The sequence below is a fragment of the Trichomycterus rosablanca genome, chromosome 26, assembly GCF_030014385.1.
Source record: "Trichomycterus rosablanca isolate fTriRos1 chromosome 26, fTriRos1.hap1, whole genome shotgun sequence".
NCBI lineage: Eukaryota > Metazoa > Chordata > Actinopteri > Siluriformes > Trichomycteridae > Trichomycterus > Trichomycterus rosablanca.
Genome location: NC_086013.1, coordinates 12,750,679 through 12,778,620, shown reverse-complemented (window position 1 = coordinate 12,778,620; position 27,942 = coordinate 12,750,679). Strand labels below are relative to the sequence as shown.

The following is a 27,942-nucleotide window of genomic DNA, read 5'->3' as shown; positions in this document are numbered from 1 at the left end:
CTCACTTTCTGGTAGCTCTTTGTTATGGTAGAGAAAACTTGACTACAAAAATAGTGTAATGTTTTTTGTCACTCACTATCTAGCCTGACAGCAAATCCCACAGAAACTGAATAAAAAAATTTACAGCTTCTTTACTTAATGCTGGAGTCGTCTTAAAGCAACAGCAGCTCAAGCATGAAAAGTAGATCTCATAGCAAAAGAAGAATGCTGATGCATGCATAATGACAAGCATGTCAATCCTTTATAGCAAGCCTCATTCCTGAACTTTAAACATCCTCTAAAAGCAACATAAGGACAAAAACTGTTTGTTGGGCGTGCCACAGTTTGAGTTCCCACGGTTGAGCAGGCCTAAGATCATCAAGTGGACTCTGGACCTATTGGACTCTGGAGCAGCAAACAGACTGACAGGACACATTTGCTTTCAAAAAAAGACAAAATAGTCCTTCTTGCCTGATTGCCCTGTGGCAGCAGTAATGATAGTGCATGGGAAATAATGTTCTGGTTTGGGCCGGGCCCCTTTAGTTTGTCTGAATGGAAATGCTGCAGCATATAATTATAGTTTATAAAACACTGCTTCCAAATTAGTGCCAACTGTTTGAGGAAGGCTATTTTCTGTTTCATGGACGAAGAAAGGTCAATAAAGCCTTTTTTTGTCTATTTGTTGGTATGGAAGAACTTGACAAGTCCGTACAGAGAGTAAGTGCTCCACCGCTGTAAATGTTCTTGATAAGTTAATCGATTCAGCCATGTATTGTAGTTGTTATATATTGTAGTTTATAATAAAACTACATTTATTATAGTTTTTGGAATGGAATGGAAAGCCTTTATTTGTCATTTATACATATACAGATGTACAGTACAACAGAATTCTTTCCCTTGCATATCCCAACTTGTTTGGAAGCTGGGGTAAGAGAGCCCCTGGAGCAGACATGGTTAAGCCTTGCTCAAGGGCCCAACAGTGGCTGCATTGCAGAGCTGGGATTTAAACTCTCAACCTTTCAATTAACATATATTATCATATATCATATATATATATATATATATATATATATATATATATATATATATATATATATATATATATATATATATATATATATATATATATATACAGTATATATATATATATATATATATATATATATATATATATATTATCAGTTATCATTTATTGTAATATTTATTGTAAAATATATATCTTGTTTATTCAACATTTGTAATTATGTTAGGTTATGGGACATGGGACAGTGGTAGCCTAGTGGGTAGAGCTTTTGACTATCAATCTGAAGATTGCTGGTTCAAATCCACGTTCTACTATGCTGCTATGCAGCCACTGTTATGTCTCTTGAGCAAGGATCTTAACCCTGTCTGCTCCAGGGATGCCGCACAACGGCTGACTCTGTGCTCTGAACCCAGCTTCCAAACAAGCTGGGATACACAGCCATGTTCCAAAATCTAGTGGAAAGGCTTCCCAAATCACTAAAATCTACATATCACAGCAGCAATAGGAGACAAGCATCATCATATTGACCCTGGTTTGTTTGTAATAATTAAATTGTGCGTGTCCAAATACTGTTGGCCACACGGTGTCTTTCAGTTCTCTTGGCTAAATGAAATGTTTATTGTGTTCAAGAGGCACTGTAGTGTGCATAGCCATTAGCTATAGCAATTATCATAGCATGGCAGGCAAAAATTCATTGTAATTGCTTCAGAATTATCTGACATGGATCTTAATGACACAGAAACCAGAGATACGTCCGTGACAAACTTAATTACTGTACATGTTTGGTCCTGGCACTGCTGTGTGTGTGTGTGTGTGTGTGTGTGTGTGTGTGTGTGTAATCGTATTCATTGCGAACTCTTTAACATCGCCCTGTAACAAATGGATCATGTTTGTACTCTTTCCACTGGGTGTCATTTGATCCCCCAAGACACAGACACCCACTGAGAGATTATGTAACCATGTGTGTCTGCGAAACAACATCTAATAGTGTGTATAATAGTTCATGTTCATATTTTACATTCCCAGTGATGTATCACGGACTGGCTGTGATGTATCGCTGTGGCTTTAAGATCCTGGCATGAAAGCCATCTGAACCTTACAGCATGCATTAAGCTCAGCACTTCTGTACAGTCCATTAGCCATGAAATCTCCAGCGCATACCAGCCTGTCACCCCTCCGGCTGAGCGCACAATAACTGCCATCACACGCATACCTTCATGTCTTCTTTAACCTAACCTGACACAATACGGAGCATCGCAGGTTCCCACAGGCTCTGTCTGAGCTACACCTGAGCTGAAAGTGGTATTGTTACCTCTATCACTGCTGTGAGACTATAATGAAATGGCAAAATAAATAACAAAGCACTGAGTGCATTATTAAGTCTCAATTTTTTTATTTTCCAGGCTACATTTTGTGCTTTCACTGCAGCTTTTCTCAAAATGTTGTTCTCAAGGCTATTTTTATTTTTGCAACTATTATAGGCATTACTTGAGCTTTGTACACATCACTACACACTGTCACCCTATCTAAGCATCTACACGCATTGCATACATCTGACACGCTTAATAATTTATGTGCATGGTACTTATTACAATGCACAGCCACTTTCTATACTATATCTGTCTGTCTATCAACCTACCTACCTACCTACCTGTCTATAGTGCTGGTTCAACAGGGGACTGTAGCAGCTGGTGGTGGCTCCATAATGGTATGGGGTTTGTTTAGCTGACATTTCATGAGACCCCTGGTACATACACAAATGTCTCTGCCGGGTGAACGCTATATGTTACACACATTCATGTTCTGCATTCATTCTAAAGGGTTTGTCCCCTACCAACAAGACAATGCGCCATCACACACATCTATAGGAATGCCAAGTTATGATGAAAAAAACACTCACCTAGTTTGTGGTTTTGCCATTCCCACCTAGGTTACCAGATCTCAACGTTACTGAACACATTTGGGATGCCATGCAATACACTGTGGAACAACAGAATTGTGGACCGTTTTGCAGAAAGTATGGTGTTCATTGCTTACAGAATATTTCCACAAGCTTGTGGAGTCAATGCCCCGTATTTCGGCAGTCTTATGCTTCCGTGGGGGACCTACCAAGTATTATACTGGTATACCAGTTTTTCTGGCGCAGAAATGTATTCGACCTTCACCAGAAGTTCAAGCGCTGACTATGCCATGTTTTCAGTTTTTTTTATGACGTGATCTGTTGAAATTTGTAATGGTGACAACAAAGGGATGCTGCAAAAAGTCCATAAGTTATTTTAAATTAAATTAATATACATTCTTTTTATAAACAATATGAGAATCACAGAGCATCTAGAGCTTCCCTGGAAACACTGGCCGTGAGGCAACACTACAGTCTGGACTGGATGTCAATTTTTCACAGAGCATTTCACAATGACTCACTCAATAACTCACACCTAGAGATAATTTAAAACTGGAAACCCATATGGACATGATGAGTACATTCCAAACCCTGAACAGACAGTTATCAGAGCGGAGGCGAGGTCTGAACCCAGGCCCCCAGATCGCTTGTACGATGCTCCACCCATAATCCCTACAAATCAGGGAATATGTTTTACTTGCCTTGTCTGTGTCCCAGTCACAATGTTTCTCCTTCCCAACCACCTACATGCCTACTCAAGTTCAAAATCAATCAATAGCACAGAAACCAAGGACATCCCTGAGTTCAGGTGAAGGTTGTAAATCTGAATGACGACAGGCCTGCAAATGAGTAAGTAGAAGTTGAGTCGTGACATACCTAGACCAACAGAGATGCCCGCGCTGTAATATTCACATCACAGGCATGAACGTATTCACACATATGCACTTATGCCTATGTTGTCATAGTAACATGTTCCTGATGGAAACGAAAGGGCTGTTATGTGGCATTGGCATGTGTTTGTGCGCTTAGTCATCATCTGCCTACATGGAAGCTCCCACACACACACACACACACATCCTCTGTGAGTTATGATCTGTCAAAGCAGATAAAATTTGAAATAACAACATCCAGTGAAACTGTCAAAATAAAACTGATTTTCGTGTTTTTAAACGGCACACTGAAATGAAGAGAATGCAAACAATCTGGAAGGTTACATGCCGTCCTGCTGTTAGTTGAAACAGAGACTGATGAAACCGCAAGCAACAGCCAGGTAAACATTACAGGTAAACATTACAGGTAAACATTACAGGTAAAGTTTTCTGTTTACTTAAAACAAAGACGTGTACCTAAATCACTTTTCTTCTACTCGACATCATGACACACCAGCATGAAGTAAGAATTTTACAAATCTGGGTGGTGCTGTGGCTTATAATACCTTAGCACACCATTGTGAAGAGTTTGAAGTCTTGAGTTGGATTCTCAGCAGTGCTACCCACCTGACCGGGCATCCAACCGACACAATTCCATGTAATGTCTGAGTGAGGGAAGGTTGGATGGGGTTTCTCCTTACTGCTACTGCAATATGCCATCCCCAGGACTGGCAAATTGGATAACTCACACCTAGAAGTGTCAACAGGACAATGGCTAAAATATTTGGACACCTGACCATGACCTTGCTGGACATTCTATTTAAAAAACAAATGGTATTAAAATGAAGTGACCTCTATGTGATCTTTTTAGCTATAAAACAGCCACTCTTCTGTGAGGGCTTCTCACATGACATTGAAGTATGCCTGTGGGAATTTGTGCCCATTCAGTCATAAACATATTTGTATGGCTAGACACTAATGTTGGTCAAGAAAGCGATTCACATCAAAGATGTTCAATAGGACTGTCAGTTCAGTGAAGACATAACACGTCACTTTCTGGAGAGATTAGGAAACACAAAGCCCTGTTTTGCTCTTATGAAGTGATTCCAATCTGCCGTCCTTATTGTTCTGGCATGAATGAAATCGCAGCACAAGTCAGCGCTCATGCAACTGCAATCCCTGAGACAGACACTCGCTGCCTGGATAAATTACTCAACAAAAAACATCACGTAATGCGACCTAGACCGGGTTCAGACAGACAGCTCAGATCTGAGTTGAGCTGGACAGATTTTCTGATTATTTAGACTTCTGTGGTTTCAATTCGGACAGGTCAGATCAGAATCCAGTAAAAATGATTCCTTAGGTGCCCAGGTGGCACAGCGGGATTTTAAACTCTTCGAGTTCGAATCTCAGCTCTGCTACCGGTCGGCTGGGCGTCTCGGACACGACCAGGGTCTCCAGTTATGCTGGCTATGATAAATTGGGTAAAAAAGGGAAGAAATGCATAGATAAAATAAAATAAAATGACTCCTTGAACACATGACTCCTTGGGGTCAGATATTTGTGATGTTGACAGTAGCAGTGACAGAAAGGAAAACCTGTTGTAGTACCTGGGGTTTACAACACCAACAAACATGGCTCGGTCCATTCTCTTCATCCATCAGTCACTGCATGTAAAGCACAATCCAATGTGGAATATCCATGTTGGTAACAAGCTAACTGGTTGATTCTTATATTATCTGAACTACTTAATGTAGACGAGGCTTTGTTGTTACCATTACCAAACTAAGCTGGCTACATGAGTAAAGGTGACCATGTGCTGAAATTTGGTCAAAAATTTAATGTAAGAAAATGAAATCTGGTTTGCCGTGTAGTCTAATATAAATACTCTGGGGGCCAAAAATCAAAGACTACATTTCTTGGTTTTAATATAATTAAATCTAAAAGCTTTATAGCTATAATAACTACCACGAGCAAAAAACAAGGAATACCTACTGCTATGGACTCCACAGTCTTCCACCTTCACTTGACCTCACTGAGCACTTCCATAACCTCACAAGATGCTCTTTAGACTATTGTGAAATCACGCCAGGATAACATGGATTTTCTAAATTTGGTCACACTTATAAAGCCCAAGCCAAGTGCATGATGTCATCACAACAAATGTTACAATAATTTCACAATCAGACTCAAACTCTTCTGACCCCTCATTGTACCCAAAGCCATAAAGCAACAGAAAAATCAGCCAGCTCTTGTAATCTCCCATATTGTTTTCCTACAGAGATTAAACTGTTTGCTACCGATGTCAGTGCTGCTGATATAATCCCACAAATGAAATAAATCCTGTTTGGCTAGACGGCGTAACCTGCAATACAGGTAGATGAGTAATGCTACATCAGAGTCCCGGTGCATGCTAGTACATGTTTAGTGTTACAGCATTGAATGTGTGTGGTCTGGATACACGGTTGAAGTCAAATGTTTACATACATTTGTAAAGGACATTGTTCTGCTGTTTTATTCATGAGTTTTTGCATTGTAATGCTTGCCATTAATTCATATTATATAAATAAGATGACAGATTGGGTTTTTACCTACCTTGGCATACAGACAACTGTTCCATGTACTTGACATTACAAGCAGTTGTTAAAATGTTGAAAACTGAAGCTGTTTAGCCTGTCAGTGGTAATTTCGGTGAATCCCAGACCGCATTACTTAGTGTCACATGAACTGAATTCTTCATGCATACTTTCACACCTGAATGACTGACAACCCATTAGGTTTCTCCTTAAAGGCAGAACAAACGATTGCATTTTTTACCAAGATGAAAGCTGAGTAGCTTATAGATGGACGTGGATGTAAGTTTAACCATTTGAACTTAGAGTTGTACTTTTTCTAGGAAGTTATCTCTGTATTTTAAACACAGCAATTATTTTTAAAACTAAGATGCCAAAGCATCAACCAGACAATGAGCAAGCTGAGGAATCCTCTCCGTACAAGGAAAGACATTTAATACAGCCTGGCGAAACATGAAAACAATGAAACAAGGTTCGAAGCATCTTAAATATGTCAAATACGGATTTCTCAATAAGGGCTGGATTCATTTTGGTTTCTGTTGAACTTGGCATATTGCCAAACCAAGAAAGGACTCTAACCGCTACCACCTCGGAATCAAATCCAGGATCTTCTTGCTGTGAGGTGACAGTGATACTCACCGAGCCACCGTGCTGTGCCCAATCAGCAATCATTAGGGTTCTTTTTAAAAAGATACCAGCTCTACCCATCAATGTGCAAGACCGTCCTTACACCACAGTCCTTCTGTTTAAATAGTCTAAACTGATTTTAGACGCTAATCCGTTCTTTTATCTCCCAGCTCAACCATGACAGAGAACAGAAGCTGCAGGTGCACGGGTACATGCCAAGGAAATAATCATTTACAGGAAGCTCTCTTGTTATATAAAGGCAAAGTGTGCACGTTTCAGACCCAGATGCTGAACTTTTCAGAAGACTGCAGTGTTTAACTCTGTAAGCACTTCCCCTGGAGTACAAAAAGGAAGCTGCACTGCATCAAGGATAATACAGAAATAGTAGAAATGAATAGAAGCAAAATAAATCATGCACGGGGGAAATAAGTCCTATTGAGAACAAAGAGCGGCCTTCTTCAAAAATCAGCTTTTTATAACTAAGATAATAGCACGTCGAAATGTCTGTCCACCAGTGCTTCTGTAGAGGAACTGAAAGAAGCTTTTGTTGAACTTAACCCTGGTTTATATACTTAATGAAGCAAATAAACTCACATCACTGTCACTGTGAAAAGAAGCCACATGTTTGAAGACTACAGAAAGGGTACAATACAATGTACCTGGCAGGACTTAGTCTAAATATAGTGGTAAATTATGTAATGTGTGCCTTTCAGAATTTTACTGACAAAAAAACAAATGTGACCAGTAATTTCATTCTGTATAAATGACTAATATCAGAGCCTTTAAAGAAATATATGACTACAATCACAGACATAGTCTAGTGTCATGTGTAATGTGGAAATAATTTTGCCTCAACAGAACTATGGGTATACAAAAGTATTTAAGAATTTTAGTGCCATTAAGACGCAGCACTAGCCGAAACGGACAATTAACTGAAGTTCTAGCTAATACCACAACACTGCAGGGTATTTGATGGTTCATTTATTTTATAGGCTCTCTAATAAGAAATCTCCAAGACCATCATGAGATAGAGACAGCAGTCATAAAAACTCACAGTGCACTGCCTGAATGTAAGGATAAAATATTACAGACATAGAATATATGTAGATTTAGAAACTGCTGAAGTGAAAGGAGGATTTATTATGAGCAAGCCCTTTATTTATTTAAGGATTTATTTAAGCCCTGCTGACCAAAATATATATAGATTATACAATTTTGTTTTTTGGCCCACCAACTCGGTGTAACTCAGTCTCTCTGGAGCGGCCCCAGCCCTCTGCGTGGGTTTCCTCCAGGAGCTCCAGTTTCCTCTCGCAGTCCAAAGACAATGTATGTGTGTATGCCCTGTCGACCTTTTCAGGGTCATGTGTATATGTATATATACAGTGTATCACAAAAGTGAGTACACCCCTCACATTTCTGCAGATATTTAAGTATATCTTTTCATGGGACAACACTGACAAAATGACACTTTGACACAATGAAAAGTAGTCTGTGTGCAGCTTATATAACAGTGTAAATTTATTCTTCCCTCAAAATAACTCAATATACAGCCATTGATGTCTAAACCACCGGCAACAAAAGTGAGTACACCCCTTAGTGAAAGTTCCTGAAGTGTCAATATTTTGTGTGGCCACCATTATTTCCCAGAACTGCCTTAACTCTCCTGGGCATGGAGTTTACCAGAGCTTCACAGGTTGCCACTGGAATGCTTTTCCACTCCTCCATGACGACATCACGGAGCTGGCGGATATTCGAGACTTTGCGTTCCTCCACCTTCCGCTTGAGGATGCCCCAAAGATGTTCTATTGGGTTTAGGTCTGGAAACATGCTTGGCCAGTCCATCACCTTTACCTTCAGCCTCTTCAATAAAGCAGTGGTCGTCTTAGAGGTGTGTTTGGGGTCATTATCATGCTGGAACACTGCCCTGCGACCCAGTTTCCGGAGGGAGGGGATCATGCTCTGCTCAGTATTTCACAGTACATATTGGAGTTCATGTGTCCCTCAATGAAATGTAACTCCCCAACACCTGCTGCACTCATGCAGCCCCAGACCATGGCATTCCCACCACCATGCTTGACTGTAGGCATGACACACTTATCTTTGTACTCCTCACCTGATTGCCGCCACACATGCTTGAGACCATCTGAACCAAACAAATTAATCTTGGTCTCATCAGACCATAGGACATGGTTCCAGTAATCCATGTCCTTTGTTGACATGTCTTCAGCAAACTGTTTGCGAGCTTTCTTGTGTAGAGACTTCAGAAGAGGCTTCCTTCTGGGGTGACAGCCATGCAGACCAATTTGATGTAGTGTGCGGCGTATGGTCTGAGCACTGACAGGCTGACCCCCCACCTTTTCAATCTCTGCAGCAATGCTGACAGCACTCCTGCGCCTATCTTTCAAAGACAGCAGCTGGATGTGACGCTGAGCACGTGCACTCAGCTTCTTTGGACGACCAACACGAGGTCTGTTCTGAGTGGACCCTGCTCTTTTAAAACGCTGGATGATCTTGGCCACTGTGCTGCAGCTCAGTTTCAGGGTGTTGGCAATCTTCTTGTAGCCTTGGCCATCTTCATGTAGCGCAACAATGCGTCTTTTAAGATCCTCAGAGAGTTCTTTGCCATGAGGTGCCATGTTGGAACTTTCAGTGACCAGTATGAGAGAGTGTGAGAGCTGTACTACTAAATTGAACACACCTGCTCCCTATGCACACCTGAGACCTAGTAACACTAACGAGTCACATGACATTTTGGAGGGAAAATGACAAGCAGTGCTCAATTTGGACATTTAGGGGTGTAGTCTCTTAGGGGTGTACTCACTTTTGTTGCCGATGGTTTAGACATTAATGGCTGTATTTTGAGTTATTTTGAGGGAAGAATAAATTTACACTGTTATATAAGCTGCACACAGACTACTTTTCATTGTGTCAAAGTGTCATTTTGTCAGTGTTGTCCCATGAAAAGATATACTTAAATATCTGCAGAAATGTGAGGGGTGTACTCACTTTTGTGATACACTGTATATATATATAAATAACGTGTGATTTTATATATATATATATATATATATATATAATATATATATATATATATATATATATATATATATAAGCAAAGCATAACTCAACACCTCACAGCTGAAGAGGGTTCGGTGGACAGGATGGGGGGACAGGATTGATATACGTGGATATGTTTGGTTGCCTTACTTTTATTTTGCATTCATGGTAATAGCAGTAAAAACTTTACTCTTCAGTACATAATTTAGTCATTTATATGTATATAATGTCTGCACATGAATTAACTTATTAATTAAAGCTTCTGGTAAGTACACCTGATCAAATCTACCAGCTCAACGTCCACTAAGCATGTTAATCAAATGGAAAGATTAGGACAAAGCAAGCTGCGCATTCAGTTCAACAAACATACCTACTTGCTCTTCAGTCATGCCAAACCCTAAGAAATTTGTAAATCACATGACCCTAGATCCAACACATTAAACATTCATAATCAGACAATGGGCATCACTTTTAATAAGATTTATAGAATCTGGTGAACTAGGTGTCTGTTTAGTAACAAGTTTGGTGTGGACAGACTTGTCAGCAAAAACACTGATGTCCACTACAGGACACAGCCCGGTGCTTATGTTGAGCCTTTGCAGACTCTAACTAGAGACGTTCGAACAAAGTGTGTTGTGGAGCACCAGGTGACAGACAGTATGAAGCTGTTGTCATATCTCTGTGAGGAACACATCCGAGCAGCTGAACTCGGTGTGATTTGATCCTCCACTTAGGATTTTCTCACCTAACCGTGCTTATCTGTACATGCCACGATGGAAATTCCACCTTACACACAAGAACACACTTCCAATATCAGTGTACGCTGCAACCAGCCATCACATTCCATCACATTCCATCTCGTCTCAAAGCCTTTTCATAAAAGTGAACACTTCCAGACTTCAGAACTCTCGTTTTACATGTGTGTGTGTGTGTGTGTGTGTTTCTAGGCTTCCAACGGCTACATCCATCCTTTAATAGATGTGCTCTGAGGAGCCGAACTTCCCCGAGTCCTACCAGACATTTTTGGGAATAAAAGGAATGCTAGCGGTTAAAAGCCACAGAAACACCCAGTCGAAATGCTGCCAAGTTTTCAGGGTGAGCCCTGTGTCACTGTGGAACATATATGTGAAGCGCTCTCTCTCTCTCTCTCTCTCTCTCTCTCTCGTGTGTGTGTGTCTGAGCGAAGCGCGGCACTGATGAAAGCAAAGCATAACTCAACACCTCACAGCTGAAGAGGGTTCGGTGGACAGGAGGGGGTGAATTGTGTGGACATGATTGGTTGACCAGCAGTCCCAGTAGCCTTTCAGCAACAATATCTTGCAAGATAAATTATGTTTATCTGAGTTCACTACTTCAGTAACTTTTTGACTACCTGACTAAGTCTAGCTGCTGTGACAGGACTAAATGTTTTTCTGGAGTTTTTTTTGTACGTGGCAGCAGATGCAAACAGCAACACATTTTTGCTTCTATTTTTACACTGTGCAGTTTTACTACACTAAAAATGACACTGCAGAGGAGCTGTACAAGACAGAAGCTATGTTTGTCTCCTCTATGCTAATTACAGATGATATTTATATAAAGCTGTCACAAAATATGTTTGCCTATGATAGAAAAATATAAATTGAAATGCATAGTTATAACTTATAAATTATAAATGTGTACGTTGGTGGCAAGGTGGCTCGGTGGGTTGCACTGCTGCTTGGGTTGAATTCCCAGGTGAAATGTTCCAGGTCCTTTTCGTGTGGAGTTTGCATGTTCTCCCCATGTCTGTGTGGGTTCCCTCCGGGAGCTCTGGTTTCCTCCGACAGTCCAAATACATGCAGTCAGGTTAATTGGAGATACTAAATTGCCCATGCCATAAGTATGTGTGTGTGTGTGTGTGTGTCCTGTGATGGACTGGCGACCTGTCCAGGGTGTTTCCTGCCTTTTGCCTGGTCAACTGTACCCACCGCGACCCTGAATCAGATAAACCGGTGGTAAAACAGACTTTACCAATTTACCAAATTACCAATAACAGACGAATTGAAGAGCACTTGTTACATTATGTTAGCTTTATGTTCTTCTTCAACAAGCCAAATCTCTTGATTCCAAAACTAGGAATGAAAAAAACCTACTATTTTAGGGACTGAATCCAAACCATTTGATTTAACAATTTAAACCAATAGTGTACCATGCAGGTATATTGAAGAAATGCTAAGTAAATTAGCTGCTGTGTTGATAAAATACTAACTAACTACTTGTAGTTGTAACACTAAACTACACTGCTGATCAGCATTATGTGGGCTAAACTGTATCCAGCTGCAGAAAATTAAAGCCAGTCAATGACAATCAATTGGAAACCATATAAATATAAAAGTATACACTGAATATTGTATAGTTATATTGAAGCAATGCAGTGAGAGACTCACGTCTTTTTTTTTTTACTTCAGTCCTGAATATAAACAAGGTGTGTTGGTAGAAGTAAAAAACATAAAGCTTTGCAGTATGGTGGACAATCAGTGTTTGGAGTATTTGGAGAATTTGGACGATGCATATCCAAAACAGTTGCTATTTTATTGCAGTACCTAGATTGTAAATCCACCAATACAAAACAAATTTGTTACAGGGTGTGGAGCTTGCTTTTCCGCCACAAGAAGCTATATAGCTAACGACAGACCACTGCTCAAATACAGGATCAGCAGTTTCCTATCTTGAGCGTTTAAACTAAACCCCCCAACATTCCTGCAAATATGTACAACTGTGTGCAAATATATGTTTTTGATATGCATACCCACAGACTTTACTCATTCCCAGTATGACCTTGATGCTAGAGCTTGGGTTTGTACTGGATTTGTGTGGGTTGGGCGTGTAGGCTGAACCCTCAGCACGTATTGATTTGTTGATGCGCTCGTCAATCAGTGAAGAACACCAAAGCCAGTCTAAATTATTGAAGCTACAGAGTGTCTATTCTATGCTATATTCTATGCTATGCAAATTTGCAAATGTAGCTACGTATGTACGCTATGCAAAATACTTTCGGATTCCCAGTGGAAATAAAATCCATTGTAGCCCATTATTAGGGGCCTTGAGGAAGATGCAATAGACCATTACACCCTTAGAGACCTGGCCTACAAACAGAGATATAGATAGAATGCAATACTAACATAGCTAAAGGACTGAGTCCCAACACAATAATACACACATTGCTATTTTTATTGGTTAACATACACACTGAACTACTGAGAAGAAACAAAACATTTATTTTAAGCATCAACAAGCTAGGAGACACAACAAAAAGTGACTGACCCTTAGCCCAAAGATTGACCTTTACTGCATTAATAGATGGGATTCCATTAAAGCATTGGCTGTCTTTTTAAGCAGTTAGGAAAAAGAGCAACTAATTAATTAAAACAAAATGTCAAAGGCTGTGTCCCAAACCACATTACAATGCACATTACAAGCAAAAAGAAAATCTTTGGAATATTGTGTTACAGTCTTTTTTAAACCAGATGATTCATCCCAAACACAAATTACACAATAAATAGCATTTTAGTGGTACTAATGAGGCACAATATTGGGTTTCCAGTTAGGGACACTGTATCTGCTTCCAATGCGGTCATGAACAGACTGATATCTGCAGTCCACTGGAGCACCACCCATGTCTGTTTACAATTTCTTTTGATAGTCTTTTTAAGTTGCTGTGCTGACCTATATTAAGCAACCTATGCGTTTGTCTAAATGGTAGCATAAACAGGCTAATAAGAGAGAGAGAGAAGGTGAGAGTAAAAGCGAGAGAAATGTAGAGACAGCTGTGAACTGCGTGTGAGAGGAGAGCACAGCTGATACCACACAGTTTCTCTCAGTCACAGCCAAAGAAATCAAGAACTAAAGGAGACTTAAAATGTAAGCTGAGAAGAAGGCATGTGTGACTGGGCAAACATACAGTGGATATACAGTAGGACAGCGGCGCTCCCTGTGAGTGTGTCGGTGATATTTCACACCTCGTTTCCTGATTTGTATCTCCTTGAAGGACTGTAATAGTTATATCTTGAAAGTGTGTTCCTATGCGTTTCTGTTTAATTATAATGCCCCGATTTTCTCTTACAAAAAGATGAGATATACAACGATGAATTGGCAGTGATGAATTGGCAGTGAAAGAGCTTTGCGACTTTTGACTAAATTCTGTTCTTAGTTACCCTCACTACTGAGTCAAACGCCCATTGATCAAATTTAAGCACAAGAAGTATTTGTCAGGAGCCTTCAGATTTGCATTCAGGTTCCAAGACTAGCAGCTGCTCACAACTCTAAGATCAACATGCACAAAACTGAGCACAGACCAGAGTCGTATAATTCACAGCACTATAGGACTCATAAGCAGTGATCTGAGTTTGTCAGATGACAACTGAACACATTCTGACTAAATACATCATGCACATACCAAAGAAGGATGAATAAATGTTTAAATGAATACATTTGTGACAGTAATTTGGGGAAAGTTCTTTCTTGTTTCAGTATTTTTATTTCTGTGTTTTACCCCTGTGTACAAAGTGAGGTACAGAAATTTTTTGCCAATTTTTTTGTAAAAGAAGTTAACTTGCCTGAGCAGAGACGTGGGCTCAACCATATTCAAGACCTTTGGGGTGAACTGGTGTGACCACCTAACATCAGTGCCTCGCTAGATATCACTAATGGGTTAATCCAAGGAAATCTCTGCAGTTATGGACGTGCACAAGCTGTTATAGCAACAAATGGGGACTTATACGGTATTGGCAGTTATTATATTTACCCATGTGTATACATACTGTATATTGTCATGAATCATATGGGCACTTTTTAAAATAGCCCACTATCCATGAAGGCACTGTTACAATCCACCTGTGCCCCCAATCATTCACCCAGTCCCAGCTGAGCCTCATCTGACAGCACAAACTCTGCCCACTGTAACTAAATCAGACATGCTTCCCAGACGCCTCGACTAGACGGAGAGAAGCACAGACAAGCCGAAGCAGCTCCGGACACACACAATACATGGGGACAACACCTGCCTCGTTTCATTTCAGGCCGTAACTCTCTGACCCCCTGGATCGATTCACACCAGGGAGGGAAATCTTCATTTGTTGAAAACTTTGAACACGTGACCCCAAAAAGTCAAAACACCCACTGACAGTATACTCGCAAGATCAGCTGAATGATAGGAAGACTGTTTAGTGATTGTTTAGACTGTTTAGGGGCCAAGTCTAGATAAAAATGTTTTTAGTTACAGCCTGCAACCATGGTACATAAATATTTACCAGTAAAAATGTGGAAATAAATGTTGACTTACTGACTAAGACTGCATGTTTTACAAAGTTGAAACATTTATAAAACAGGTAATAAATCAATAGTTTGAACCGAATCAGGTAAATAGCTCTGCAGAATTTAAAAGTGTAAACAATTAATATTTTTCCACATTGCTAGTTGGAAGCACAATTTAATAAGATGATAAGTTGGTGCCTATTCTTTCTGACACTTATTATTTGAAGCTACCAACAAATCTAACATCAGATATTAATTTATGCAGATTTTATACAATTAGTCTGTTTTAGCTTTATAGTATTGTAGCCAATGTAGTGAAATTTTTTGTTTTAAGAATATAGAGGTTGGCCAACACAGGTTACTTCTTACTTCAGACTGGTTTCTCTCTTTATGTTCTACTCCTTTTAACACAACCATTCTCAAATACCTCTGTCATTTTTCAAACAAAGAGAAAGTCTGACATTGCTTTAGGACAGTAACCTCATCCAAAGTCAACCCCTCTCTATTTTCCCCATTCTGTAACACCATTAATCTCTTTTTCTCTCCTTTCAATCAACCAAACCGGCCAGCAGGCAGGTATCCTGGCCAGCGGCATGTTAACGGCCCCCAATTCCGCCATTTAGGCTATTGATGTTGGCGGCACTGATACTTGGCCTTGTGCTGTCAACTGTAGTTCCCAATAGTTCTTAATATAAGACTTAAAAAGAAACAATGATTCATAAGCTTAAGGCTAATGGAAATGAGCATTTTAACATAGAGACAGCACAAGTTAGGGAATGCTGATCATTCTGGAAACATCGCAGCTAACTGACAGGTGTGATAGCTACAGGCTAAAGCATGTCCATTTGGAGTGGATAAAGTTACATACATAAGGCCTCTCTGTCTACATGTCTGTCACTTGCTTGACATGTCAGACCAGTGTCGGTTGAAAGGTCAATTTTTGCCATTTTAGTTGCACAGATTTTCCCTCTGGCACTAAACAACTGTCATAAATGTTATACTGAAAAACTGAGTCCTGCAGATGGAGCTTCTTGGAAACTTATATTACATACAGGTGTCATGTCTCTGTGCCTTTTGTTCGGGTCGGACATATGCGTGTCATTGTTTGCTGAATGATCTCATAGCTGACAGGCACTTGATACCGTTTGCAAACACCACACCACACTGTATGGCCTTTTATTATAAATATTAAGAACAAACCATGGCAGCAGGTATCACAATATCTGGAACAGTGCTTGTCTAGTAGTGGGAATATAAAGAACATAAAAGAAATACTGAAAATCGATCTACTGAAAGTTTTGTCTCTTGTGTGGCTTTCATAGTGAGCTAGTGTTGTCACTTATTTTTTGTTGTAGTGTTAGTAAGAAATATGAGCCACATTTTATACAGTATACACACAATCATTTACTCATTGTCTGTTTTACCACTGTTTTGTCCTATTTAGGATCCAAATGAGACAAGTTTAGTAGACAAAAGGTAGGAAACAGGTCACCAGTCCATCAGTGGTTGAACACACACACATACACTCTCATACCTAGGATAATTGTAATATCTTCAATAAACCTGACTTAACAGAAAGGATCCAGACCACTCCACCTAAGGATTGAAGCCAGGTGCTACCCACCAAGCCACTGTGCCGCCTTTATTCAGTAAACAGTATAAAAGGTGATTAAAAAAAAAGAAATGTGCTGGATCATCCAAGAGAACAAAAGAAAACAGGATTTATTACTGATCCCACCCAAACCCAGGGGTTCCACTACAGTAAAGACCACACCGAGACATCCACCCACTCACTCATTCACATACAGCTCTGATGGTCTCAGGTGACCCCACACACACCCTGTCTACACGCACATGCTGCCAGTGGCTTAGGCGTATGAAATTCTGCAGCGCTATGTGAGACCGGGGACAGACTGGGATCAGAGGTCACGCAGAGTCAGATCTAAATCCACACGTTTTCCACTGTGATCAGCTAATTCATAATAGACATTTTGCTGTGTGGAATATTTTCTTGGAGTTGGTTAATATAAACTGCTCCTAAATGTGATTGCTTTTCATTTCAGTTTATTTTCATTGAATGCTTTTTCCTGGTCAGGGTCATGGCGAGTTTAACCAACAAGAACCATCATTAAAGTTATGCTGGTGTTAAGTGAGGCACCACAGTGATTCAGTGGGTAGCACTGACACTTCACAGCAAGAAGGTCCTGGGCTCGATTCCCAGGTGGAGCAGTACGGGTCCTTTTTGTGTGGAGTTTGCTGTATGGAGCTCCGGTTTCCCCCTACAGTCCAAAGACATGTAGTCAGGTTAATTAGAGATATTAAATTGCCCTAGGTATAAATGTGTGTGTGCCCTGTGAGGGACTGGAAACCTGTCCAGGGTGTTTTCTACCTTTTGCCTAGTAAATTGTACCCAATGAGGCTGAATAGAATACATAGATGGTAAAACAGACTATAAATGAATAAGTGAATAGTGTCTTTCTTCAGACGTTTGAGTATTTTGGGTGCTGTTTGTACTATTCATTTTTTTTTTTTAATATTTCTCATGTTTACTCTTCCCATTGGAGCCATTCGAGTTTGGAGAGCGCAGCCATGCAGCAGTACAAATCCTCCAAATAAATGTCAACTTTGCTTCCAGACTTCTCAGTGCTCTGTTGTGTGCAGCCAACAGCTTCATCCCCTGCTGTGTGTGAACCAATAGCATCTACTCCCTACTGGGACTGGGCCAATAGCATGCGTCTTCAAGTAATCATCCAACCACCGGTCAGCCTACAGCTAAAAAGCTATAATACGGATTTAGAATCTTTAATGAGCGTGTAATTTAGCTCAAATGACTCATGATTATATCATGTTTAGTTTGAGGATTAACAAAGTGGGACTTAATTTAGCAGAAAAGGAAAGTAAGATTTCTGTCTGTCCTTGTGGTTTAAGCTCCACTTTCTTAATGTCATAAATGAGTTCTGGTTACTCTAGAACTGTGTAAATAAAAGATATGTCAGACCATGAACACAGCTTAGTGTTATATTGATTAAGCTGACACAACAATGGCTTTTTAATATTTACTGAATACAAGGCAAACAGCTGAGGGTTAAGAGCCTTGCTCAGGGGCCCAATAGTGGCAGTTTTATGGTGGTGGAGCTTGAACCAGCAACCTTCTGATCACTAGTCAAGTATCAAGTAGCATCACTGAACTACCACTATAACATATAGTGTATAACATACACTATATGGGCAAAAGTATTGAGACACCCCTTTTATTTTTGAATTCATGTGTTTCAGCCACAACAGTTGCAGAGCCCTGACCTTAGCCCCACTGAACAGGAATGAACTGGAACATCAACTGAGACTTTCTTGACCAACGTCAGTGCCCAGCTATACAAATGCTCTTTAGACTGAATAGCCATATAGTGTACAGTATTTAGATTTGGGTGGCATAATGTAACAGAATGTATAGCTTCAAGGTCAAATACCTTAACATTGTTTCTCTGTCCTTTTAGCCAGTAGTTGGAATCAGGACTGACATCAACTGCTTCACATGTAACTGCTCAATGAGGCGCTGTACGAGCATGTGTGTATTTGTGTATGCTGGTACAGGTGTGTGTATGAGAGTCTGTGCACTTGTGTGTATTTGTGCAGGTCAATATCAACACGTGCCAACATTCAGAGTAACGAAAAACACAGCCGAGTTCCACAGTCCGGTGGGACTTCCACAGAACGGCGTTCTCTCACAAAAGCCTAATTGAGACTGCATGGCTCAGGAAGCCCAACCCAAACCCTCAGAATACCCCTGACTGTACCAGTCTAGGATTAATACCAGCTCCCTGTCCCCTCCCTAACACAACAACACTGTCAGTACTCAACACACTCGACACATTGAACATTGACTCCTGATTTACACCATACTTTCACCAAACTGGCTAAACCTGAACTTCTTTGTGTGTATTTAGATTTTTTAATTCACCTTACTTGTACTCATGATATGTAACAGAAATCTGAGGAATGACAGATTTATGGGAAAACCTAAATAAATCAATGGTGTTCTGGCCATTGGCCTTAATCAATGGCCTTATGTTGTTTAATCATTAACAATCCCATGTACTTGCACTCTTGCAGCTATAACAGCCTCTACTCTTTTATTAAATGCTTTTAACAAGACTTTGAAGTGTATCTTTGAGTAGTTTTAGCCAAAAGAACATTTGTGAGGTGTTGAACGATGTGACATGGCTCAAACTCAATGTCCCAGATTAACTGGCATTAAGGTCAGAGCTCTGTGCAGGCCATTGGAGTTCCTCTACACCCAAACTCTTGCCACATGGGAAGCATATTGTTTATTTAAAAGTGACATCATACATCTTTAAACAATGGATGTGGCCGAAACACCCATACACAATACTAGGCGTTGTCCACATACTTTTGACCATTCAGTCAAGATGCCAACCAATCTATTATCTTTTGTAATTAAATCACACTGACCTGTCAGATGATATTGACAGGCTGCAGTTGCTCAGAGGAAGCATTTACAGACGGTAGCTTTACAGGTGAGACTCAAAAAGCAGACCTATCTATCTAAATGACCTACCTAAACACCCACACCCTACCCACCTACTTTCATTGTGTAACACTGCACAGTCTGTCTCACAGGTACATGAAGAAAATGTGAACGCATCATTGACCTCAAAGAAGCACATTGTGCTCTAATGTAAACAAGGTCTTTCATCTCAGTGGTAGAAAAGCAGGAAGCTTCTTTAGAACCTCAGAAAAGCACAATAACTGCTTCACCTTCTCACAACAGTACCTATAACAGCTATACGAAGGCACTGCAGCCAGACAGAGCCTATCACACAAAGCTTTCCGAAATTGAAGTGCCGGGTATATGTACAGTCTTTCCTTTGGTAGGATCCCAATACAGAAAGGGTCTGAAAAGCAAACCTCGATTTACGCCTGAGCCAGAGCTTAAAGCACAATTACCCTGGCTTACAAAAGTGAGGGAGAAAGAGGTGGGACACAAGAGGGAACCTCTGAGAGAGGTGGCAGACCTTAGCTGCTCTTTTAGCCTTTTGTTATGCCAGTCGGTCTGGATTTAAGAAGCTTAGTGGCTTGAAGGAGTAAAGTAGTGTGTTTTAGCATGTGTGGTGGTGTATATGCGTGGGCTTAGTGTGAGGGGTATGTTTAGAATGGTTGCAACATGGTGTAATTACGGTATTTAGAAAGGCTTACCTGTTTGTAGTAAACCAGCTCCGCTATCATTTACGTTAAAGTGGTGTTGAATGTCAAGCAGGACACCTAAACAGAGGGAAAAAGAAAAAAGGGGAGTTTTAGTGTCACTTTTATCCACAATTTAGCCACTTTTGTCATTAAACATACAGTATTTACTGTATAAATAAGATATTTACTATATAGCCAGAAGTATACGGTTCAGACCTTTCAGTCACACCCATTGCTAACAGATGTTTAAAATAAATCATATGAAATACAATATATGCTTTAAACTTTAATATTCCAGCATGACCGCATCCCCAGACACAAAACAACACCCAAGAATCAACCTTTCCAAACATCTGCATACAGTTTAGGCTATTGTGTGTGATTTTCAGGACTGTCTATGATCACCATGTACAGTTCCAGTTGTAATAATGTTATTTAAGTACTTAAGCTGTACCATAATTACCAGGATCAGGTGTGTAAGAACTGAATACTGCAGGTGGTTGGATTTTCAGAGATCATCCAGACTTTGAGTATGAAATCCTGATTAGTTAATTATACCCTTGGGAACTGAAGATCTTGCCAGTTTAAGCTCTCTATTTGTGCTACAGACAAACTCTGTTGACTCTGTGAACACCTCTTGATATGGACACTCAGACATCACACAGGCCAAGTTTCACACAGGCCAATTATTATTAGGATCTTTTTCTCCACTCGCTGTCTAAATCACATGATATTAAGCTAGTTGCAGTTTAATCTAGTGTTATAAAGGACAAAAGGTTTTGGCTTAAACAAGTAAAACGTTAATTTATCGCACCAGTGCCCGTCATGATCGCGCTGATTGTGCTCTTAGCACTGCAGCGCTACGCAGCTAAGCTGTCCCCCGTGTTGAAATGATTTAACACCCACAGTGTTTAATGAACTCTTCGACTACTCATTTGTGTTCAATTGGATCAGTATGAACACTAATGGCGTTAATTCAACACCAGGGATTTGATTTCTGTGATTAGGGTGCTTCATTTGAAAGCTGTGCTCATAAAAACGGTCAAGAAAACGCACTGCACCAAAAAACTCAGGAATGAGGACCAGTGTGGAAAAGGTGCATCCAGAGCCCTTGACAGTGTGGATGTTTCAGGTACTCTGGTGTCCCTTTAAAAACATGCAGAAGGAGGACTAGCTGTCCTAAGTTGACCCTAGGTGTGTTGCCTTTAATTGGATTGGCATTTCTTTTTGGGATGTGTTCCCACCCCACGACTATTGTTTCTTCATTAGAATGAAATGCTTGATAAAAGTGGAAAAGTCACAGCCAGAGAAACTAAGTCATAAAATCTGGATAAAGAGCCAAACAAAAATATATAAAAATAATACAAAATAATACAAATAGTGGATGAAACAGGAATTGTGTACAAAAAAAAAACAGAAAGTAAAAATTCTTCATACCACTAATGGTCACACTGGCTACAATACATTTCTCTATAATGACTGTAATAGCTTTCCTTACACTTCAGCCCAGGCTTTGTCATCGCTATGCTTTTTAGCATGTTAACAGTGTCACAGCTCATTGCCTGTTGACAAAAAAGTTTCAGGCAGGTGCGAACACGCTCCCACCTGATGCCAACTGCTCACATTCCAATATACCTGATCGGCATTCTTTTCCTAACGATCTTTTCATTAAAGAAAATTAATTCCTGAGTAAATGATTTTTTTATTGTCACTATAGGTAAAATTCTCAATCCACGTCCTTGTGTCTTTATATGGAACTTTTTTCATTAAAGGGGAATTCTACTGACTTTCCTTAAATGTAATATTAAATCCATTTTGTATGAAAAAGCAAGTTTTATGGTATGTGACATGCATGGTATGGACATGCATCTACCAAACTAGACCAATATTTAAAGGACTCTCCCAGCTCCAGCACATTACCACTAATGAGACTGAGAAACTATCGGATTAAAAAGAACATCACAGACATCAGTTGCAGGGCAGATAAGCCTAATTCTGTGAGCTGAGCCATTTGCTGATCTTCACAGCAGGTGGAACTGCTACACCTTCATCCTAGACCTTCATCCTAGACCACTAGGCATCAGGCAAGAATACATTCTGGACAGGATGCCAGTCAATGGAAGTGACCACATTGTCATTCATTTCCAACAGTATGAGAGCAGGAGTGTCTAACCCTTCTACTGGCATGTTTAAATAATAATTCTATTTAAATTTTAACAGCAATTTTTACACACCCGTACTGACAGCACACATTTTTCAATCACAATCACTCTGTTCTGTCTAAACTGATCAATAAATCTGTAATTTTACTGTAATTTTTTATATTATGTCCTGCCCTGTGTGTGTTCTCAATACCGACAGCTACAAGACAATCCAACCTGTTATGCTCTGTCAACTTGCCAGCGCTCCCTCTCCATCTGTTTCTTGTCGGACTCAGGTAGGTCTCTAATTAACCAGTTATCCAGCTTCACTGGCCTTCGCTGTTAAGTCTTTCCACAGGGAAGTGAATCCCTGTGCCAGATGGTGCAGCAGTTCCTGCCAGAACCACACAGAAGCCACCATGTCCAACCATGCTTTTGTGTACAAGTGTTACAGAACTGGAGCAGTTCAAATGTATCCTCAGTGTTACTAAGTGCTGATTAGGGATCGTGTGTGTGGAATGCTGAGAATGATTAACAGGTACTATAAGAGGTCATTCCTGAAGTTTACTGGATCTTATCTGGAGTGGCTGGTACAGTGTGTGTGTTAGTACAAAGATACAAGGCTGTTAAGAATTATTAGGGCAGCTGTCATACTGCTGAGTGATGTCCACACTCCCTGGCTGACTATGTATACAAGTTTTGCCCTTGGCTTAAATTCCTTATCTCCCTTGTTAATTTTTTCCCCCTTTTCCAACCATGACCATGACTTTTTATCATAACAGTAAGCAGAACGGGCTGTCTGAATCACCACTGTTTCACCTGGTCATTTTCTATCAACTCTGGGTCACCGCGTTTGCCTAGCTAAGCTTCTCTGTAATGCTAAACAAGGGTACCTACATTTCCCTGAAGTGTGTTAAGTGTCCCCATCACATGAGTAGCTATCAGTCTGGAAAGATAAAAGCATGATTTTTTTTCCCACCACACATAAATCCATCCACTAAAACGTCATTCAGCTGATTGTCATCACTAAAGACCTGAAAACCATCAGTTATGTCTGATTTGCCAATTCCTCAAGCAGCCATAGTATCTGCACTCTGACTATTCAGAATATAAATAAAATTAAATTCAGATTTTTAGACAGGCTAAAACTGCAACTTGGAACATTTCTTTGTGGAGGTCACTCGCCTGGCAGGATTGCCAGCGTGTAGGCGACAACACCAGCATGCAAATGGACCAAATGGCCAAACTGGCAACATCACTGATATGCTACCCACCTCGGCTGCCATAGTAACGGAGCAGGCATGCGAGGCGAGGAGAGGTCAGCGTGATCGGTAAAGTCAGAACTGAAAGAAAACTAAGAATAACCAGAATTCTACTACTGGAAAGACTGCAAGACTAATCAGTCTATTAATTTGCCATATTTAGACAAAGATAATAGAATAAAGAACTAGCATCTTCTGACACTCGTGGGAGTACACAGTACAAAAGAATTATTTGCCTATTATTAAGTTATGTAATAGGTAGAGATCTATTCAGTAATTACAGAGGCAGAACACAGATACCGCAACAGATACTTGGCATTTGAAAGAATGTCGCCCTGCCTGTTGCTGCTACTCCATCATACTTCATCACCCGAGTTCATGCTCCAGTGCACTGGGTTGCTTTGTGTACACTGATTAAAAAAAAGGTGCTGGTTTCTTGGAAGCTTGTGTAGCATGATGATTGTTTAAGGATCGTTTATCGAATCAGCCTTCCACCCTCACTTTGATGATGCCTGCATATTGAACTGACAAGCAAACATATTTTGACCTTGTACTTTGATAAAATCAAATCATGTTACTTTAGGTTGTGGCTTATTTTAGAGTTGACTCACTGCTTTCTCACGATTAGATTAAACACGGCTAGGCTTTGGAGCAGTTCAATTTAATTGTTTGCATTTGCGATGAAATAACAGCCGCTTTTATAATTTTGTTGGAAACGGTGAGGGTGGGAGGAGTAGTAATCGGTCGTGTCTAAGAGACTGAGAGAGCTTTAGTGCAGATTTAGCTCCATCTGATTTCCACCTTTTTGGACGCTCAAAGAAGCTTTAAGGGGAAGAAGATTTTCATGTGATGATGTGAAAGCATATTTGTCTTATATACGTATACAGTTTGTGTGTGTATACTGTATATATATATAGTGCAATGAAATTCTTTTTCCAGATATCCTTGCTTGTTTGGAAGCTGGGGTCAGGGTGCAGGGTCAGCCATTGTACAGCACCCCTGGTGCAGACAGGGTTAAGGGCCTTGCTCAATGGCCCAATAGTGACTGTATGGATTCTGACTCCTAATCTTCTGATTGCTAACGTAAAGCTCTACCCACTAGGCTAGCGCTGTCCCTTTAAAGGGCTTGACATGTCTAAAATGGTTACTGTATCCAACACAGCCAGCCTAAAAATAACATGTAAGCAAATTTAAATTTAAAATTACAGAAGATAGAAAAAGTGCACTGTTTTATAATACTTAATCTGCACTGTTTAATTGATACATTGGTAAGTTCCCTTACGCTCACTATTAATGACACAATCAATTTATATCAGATTTTATCAGCTGACCAGCGCACTGCTATCTTGCTATATTTAGGATTTTCATGCTGGCTGTGTTGGATACAGGAACCATTCCAGATAAATCAAGCCATCAAGCATGTGGATGACAAGGAGCTATCGATGCATTCATCACACTGGCTTCTCTCAGGGGATACATGAATTGTCCGTCAACCATATACAGGTCAATAAATGACGAAAAGTGCATGTCGTCTCTTGAGTGCTGCTGAAAGGGGTAAATTGGAATCTCACTATGCTTCTGGAAGCCTTAAAAGACCTTCAAGATCCAAGGTCATAACAAAGCTATGTACAGCTATGTCTGTTTGTTTGACATGTTTGATCCATTCTTTTGTTTAGCTGGATCTTTAATGAAGTCACACCTCACAGGTCTCTATCATGTCACTAATCCAACACTGTCAGTCTCAATAAGCCTGACAGCAGCTGTGAGGAATGAATTTATGAATGAAACCAGTGATTCACAGAGGTGTGACTTTCCTGGTCACATAGTCATGTATGGATAGCATGTTCACCCCAGAAATGTAAAAACAATAGCAATATAACACGCTTTGTTACGTGGACATTTTAGCTTAGCAAATGTGTCTGATGCAATATAAATGTTGTTGAATTTATTACATTTCCATACTCTTGAATTTGAACTCATTTCTGCTTGTTTACAAACATACATGTGATCAAATGTAACAACAGGCTGTCCTGACTCACTGCTAGATTGGATGTAATAAATTTTATTATTATTTAAACTTCTTAAAGTTATTATTTAACTTATTAAAATTAAATTATTTAAATCTTAAAGTTGTAAGATTAATCTGTTTACTGCAAGAAAATCATTTTAGTATTAACTGTTTATGTGGTTGACACTTGGGGTTATTGGCTTTTTCAGAACTGAAATAAATCCAATTTTTTTTTATAGAGACAAGGGCTGCTTTCCTAATTAAATAATAAGTTAAACTGGTACCAAATCGGTGGCTTCCTTCTACACAATATGCAGTACAGTAGTATGTGGTTTGGAACACAGCTGAGCTTTTTCTGCACATATGCAGAGCTGTAGAAATACAAACGACATCCAATTAAACCCGCCTGTCTGGCACAAACAACCATGCCACTGTCAAAGTCACCCATCACACATTATTCAATGTTCTGATGTTTTACATGAACAGTTGATGTTCTTACTAGCTACCAAGTCACACAAATGGCTCAGTAGATACAATTTTCTAATAAAATGGGCAGTGAGTGTAAATTTACATTCTTTACTGCTGCATCCATGGTTAATAAGACCTTAAAATCATTTTGTTTAGATGAACCAATCTAGGAGCATTCAGTGTGGGTCTAAGCCACGAGGAAACAACAGCGGTGAAGACAGAGTTGTTTAGACGTGCGGTTAGCAAGCTCTGATTCAGTCTCCTTTGGTATAAAATATTACTAGTCTTGTTACCAAAGAGCCCAAATTCCTTCCCCTCTGAGGAGTCTGACCAAAATGAGATGACAATTTGTTTTCCAGGGTAGAAACTCGAACGTAGTCATCAATTCAGCCCCGGCGAACACAACCGCTGCTCTGTTTCCTTTAGTCGGCACTCCCTGACAAAAAGGGGAGTCTGTATTCACCATCCAGGGCTACCGGTATTTTAGGACAGACACGTCACTGTGCAGACCCAGGGGTCTCTCCGGTAGTCGGCAGACGGAGAGAATTACAAGAGAGGAGTAGGACCTGGTTTTGAGGCTCCCCTGAGAGAAACCAACCCCCCCCCTTAATGCTATTTTAGAGAAGTAGGTTGGGCAGAGGGTAGAGAGTTTATCGGCCTATTTACTCTTAGAATAGAAGATGGGAGCTGGAAACAGAGCCGAGAGGTGGAGAATCATATTTTAACAATTGTTTTTAATTGAAATGAGCGTTTTAGCTCCACTAGCTGCATTTTGCTAAGTGTGTCTTTACTTAGCTAAGTGCGGTGATCTCTGAATACTCGCTATAGTTTTGCTTTGTAATCAATAAACAGTTTGTAAGTGGTTACCTGTACAAAGTCAAGTTTTTACTAATATCTTTAAAGGTGCCACAAAGACAAGTTAGCTAGCTTAATGAGCAAGCTATTCAGTTGCTATTAATGCTATCAACTCCTGTGCTAACATGTAACCTTTGGTTTTGACCATTAATAGACTTGATCTTGTCTTAGATCTTATAGGACTTGGATTGGATTCTCACAAAGAACAAAACCACATTTGGAGAGTCATGCTACACCCCTTGCGTTCCAGCACTACTCATGCTAACGCATCAAGCAAACGGCAGGAATCTCTGTTGCAACAGCAATGAGGAAAACCCTTTCTGACCATTCCTCCCTCAGACATCAAATTCCAAACCGAACGCCAACTGCCTCATTCTGAAATACAGCAAACTTGTAACAAGTTAGCTAACTTAAGAACCAAGCTAGTCCAATCATGCTTTAAATGCTATATATTCCTGTGCTAACATGTAACATTTGGTTTTGACCATTTATAGACTTGATCTTATGTTAGGTCTTATAGGTCTTGGCTTTGTTTTGGTCTCAACCAAGACAGTTTTGACTCTAACACTGGAGTTCGGATGCAGCCAAACGCACTTGGAAATTCCTTAGTTGAGGGTAAATTTTTATATCCCGTGGAAGAGTAACGCTACACTTTGTGGTAAGGAAACGTTTCCACTCTGTGGCGTTTTCAGTCATTCCTCTC

At 40.0% G+C, this 27,942-nt stretch overlaps 1 protein-coding gene across 1 annotated transcript in view; it reads right to left on the bottom strand.

Annotated features, from left to right (window-relative positions):
* spns2 (SPNS lysolipid transporter 2, sphingosine-1-phosphate) overlaps positions 1 to 27,942 on the bottom strand; it is an 84,058-nt gene that overhangs the window by 37,214 nt on the left and 18,902 nt on the right. Inside the window, exon 2 of the mRNA XM_062988503.1 lies at positions 20,518 to 20,583. Coding sequence (XP_062844573.1) covers positions 20,518 to 20,583 — 66 coding nt within the window. The remainder of the gene's footprint in view (positions 1 to 20,517; positions 20,584 to 27,942) is intronic.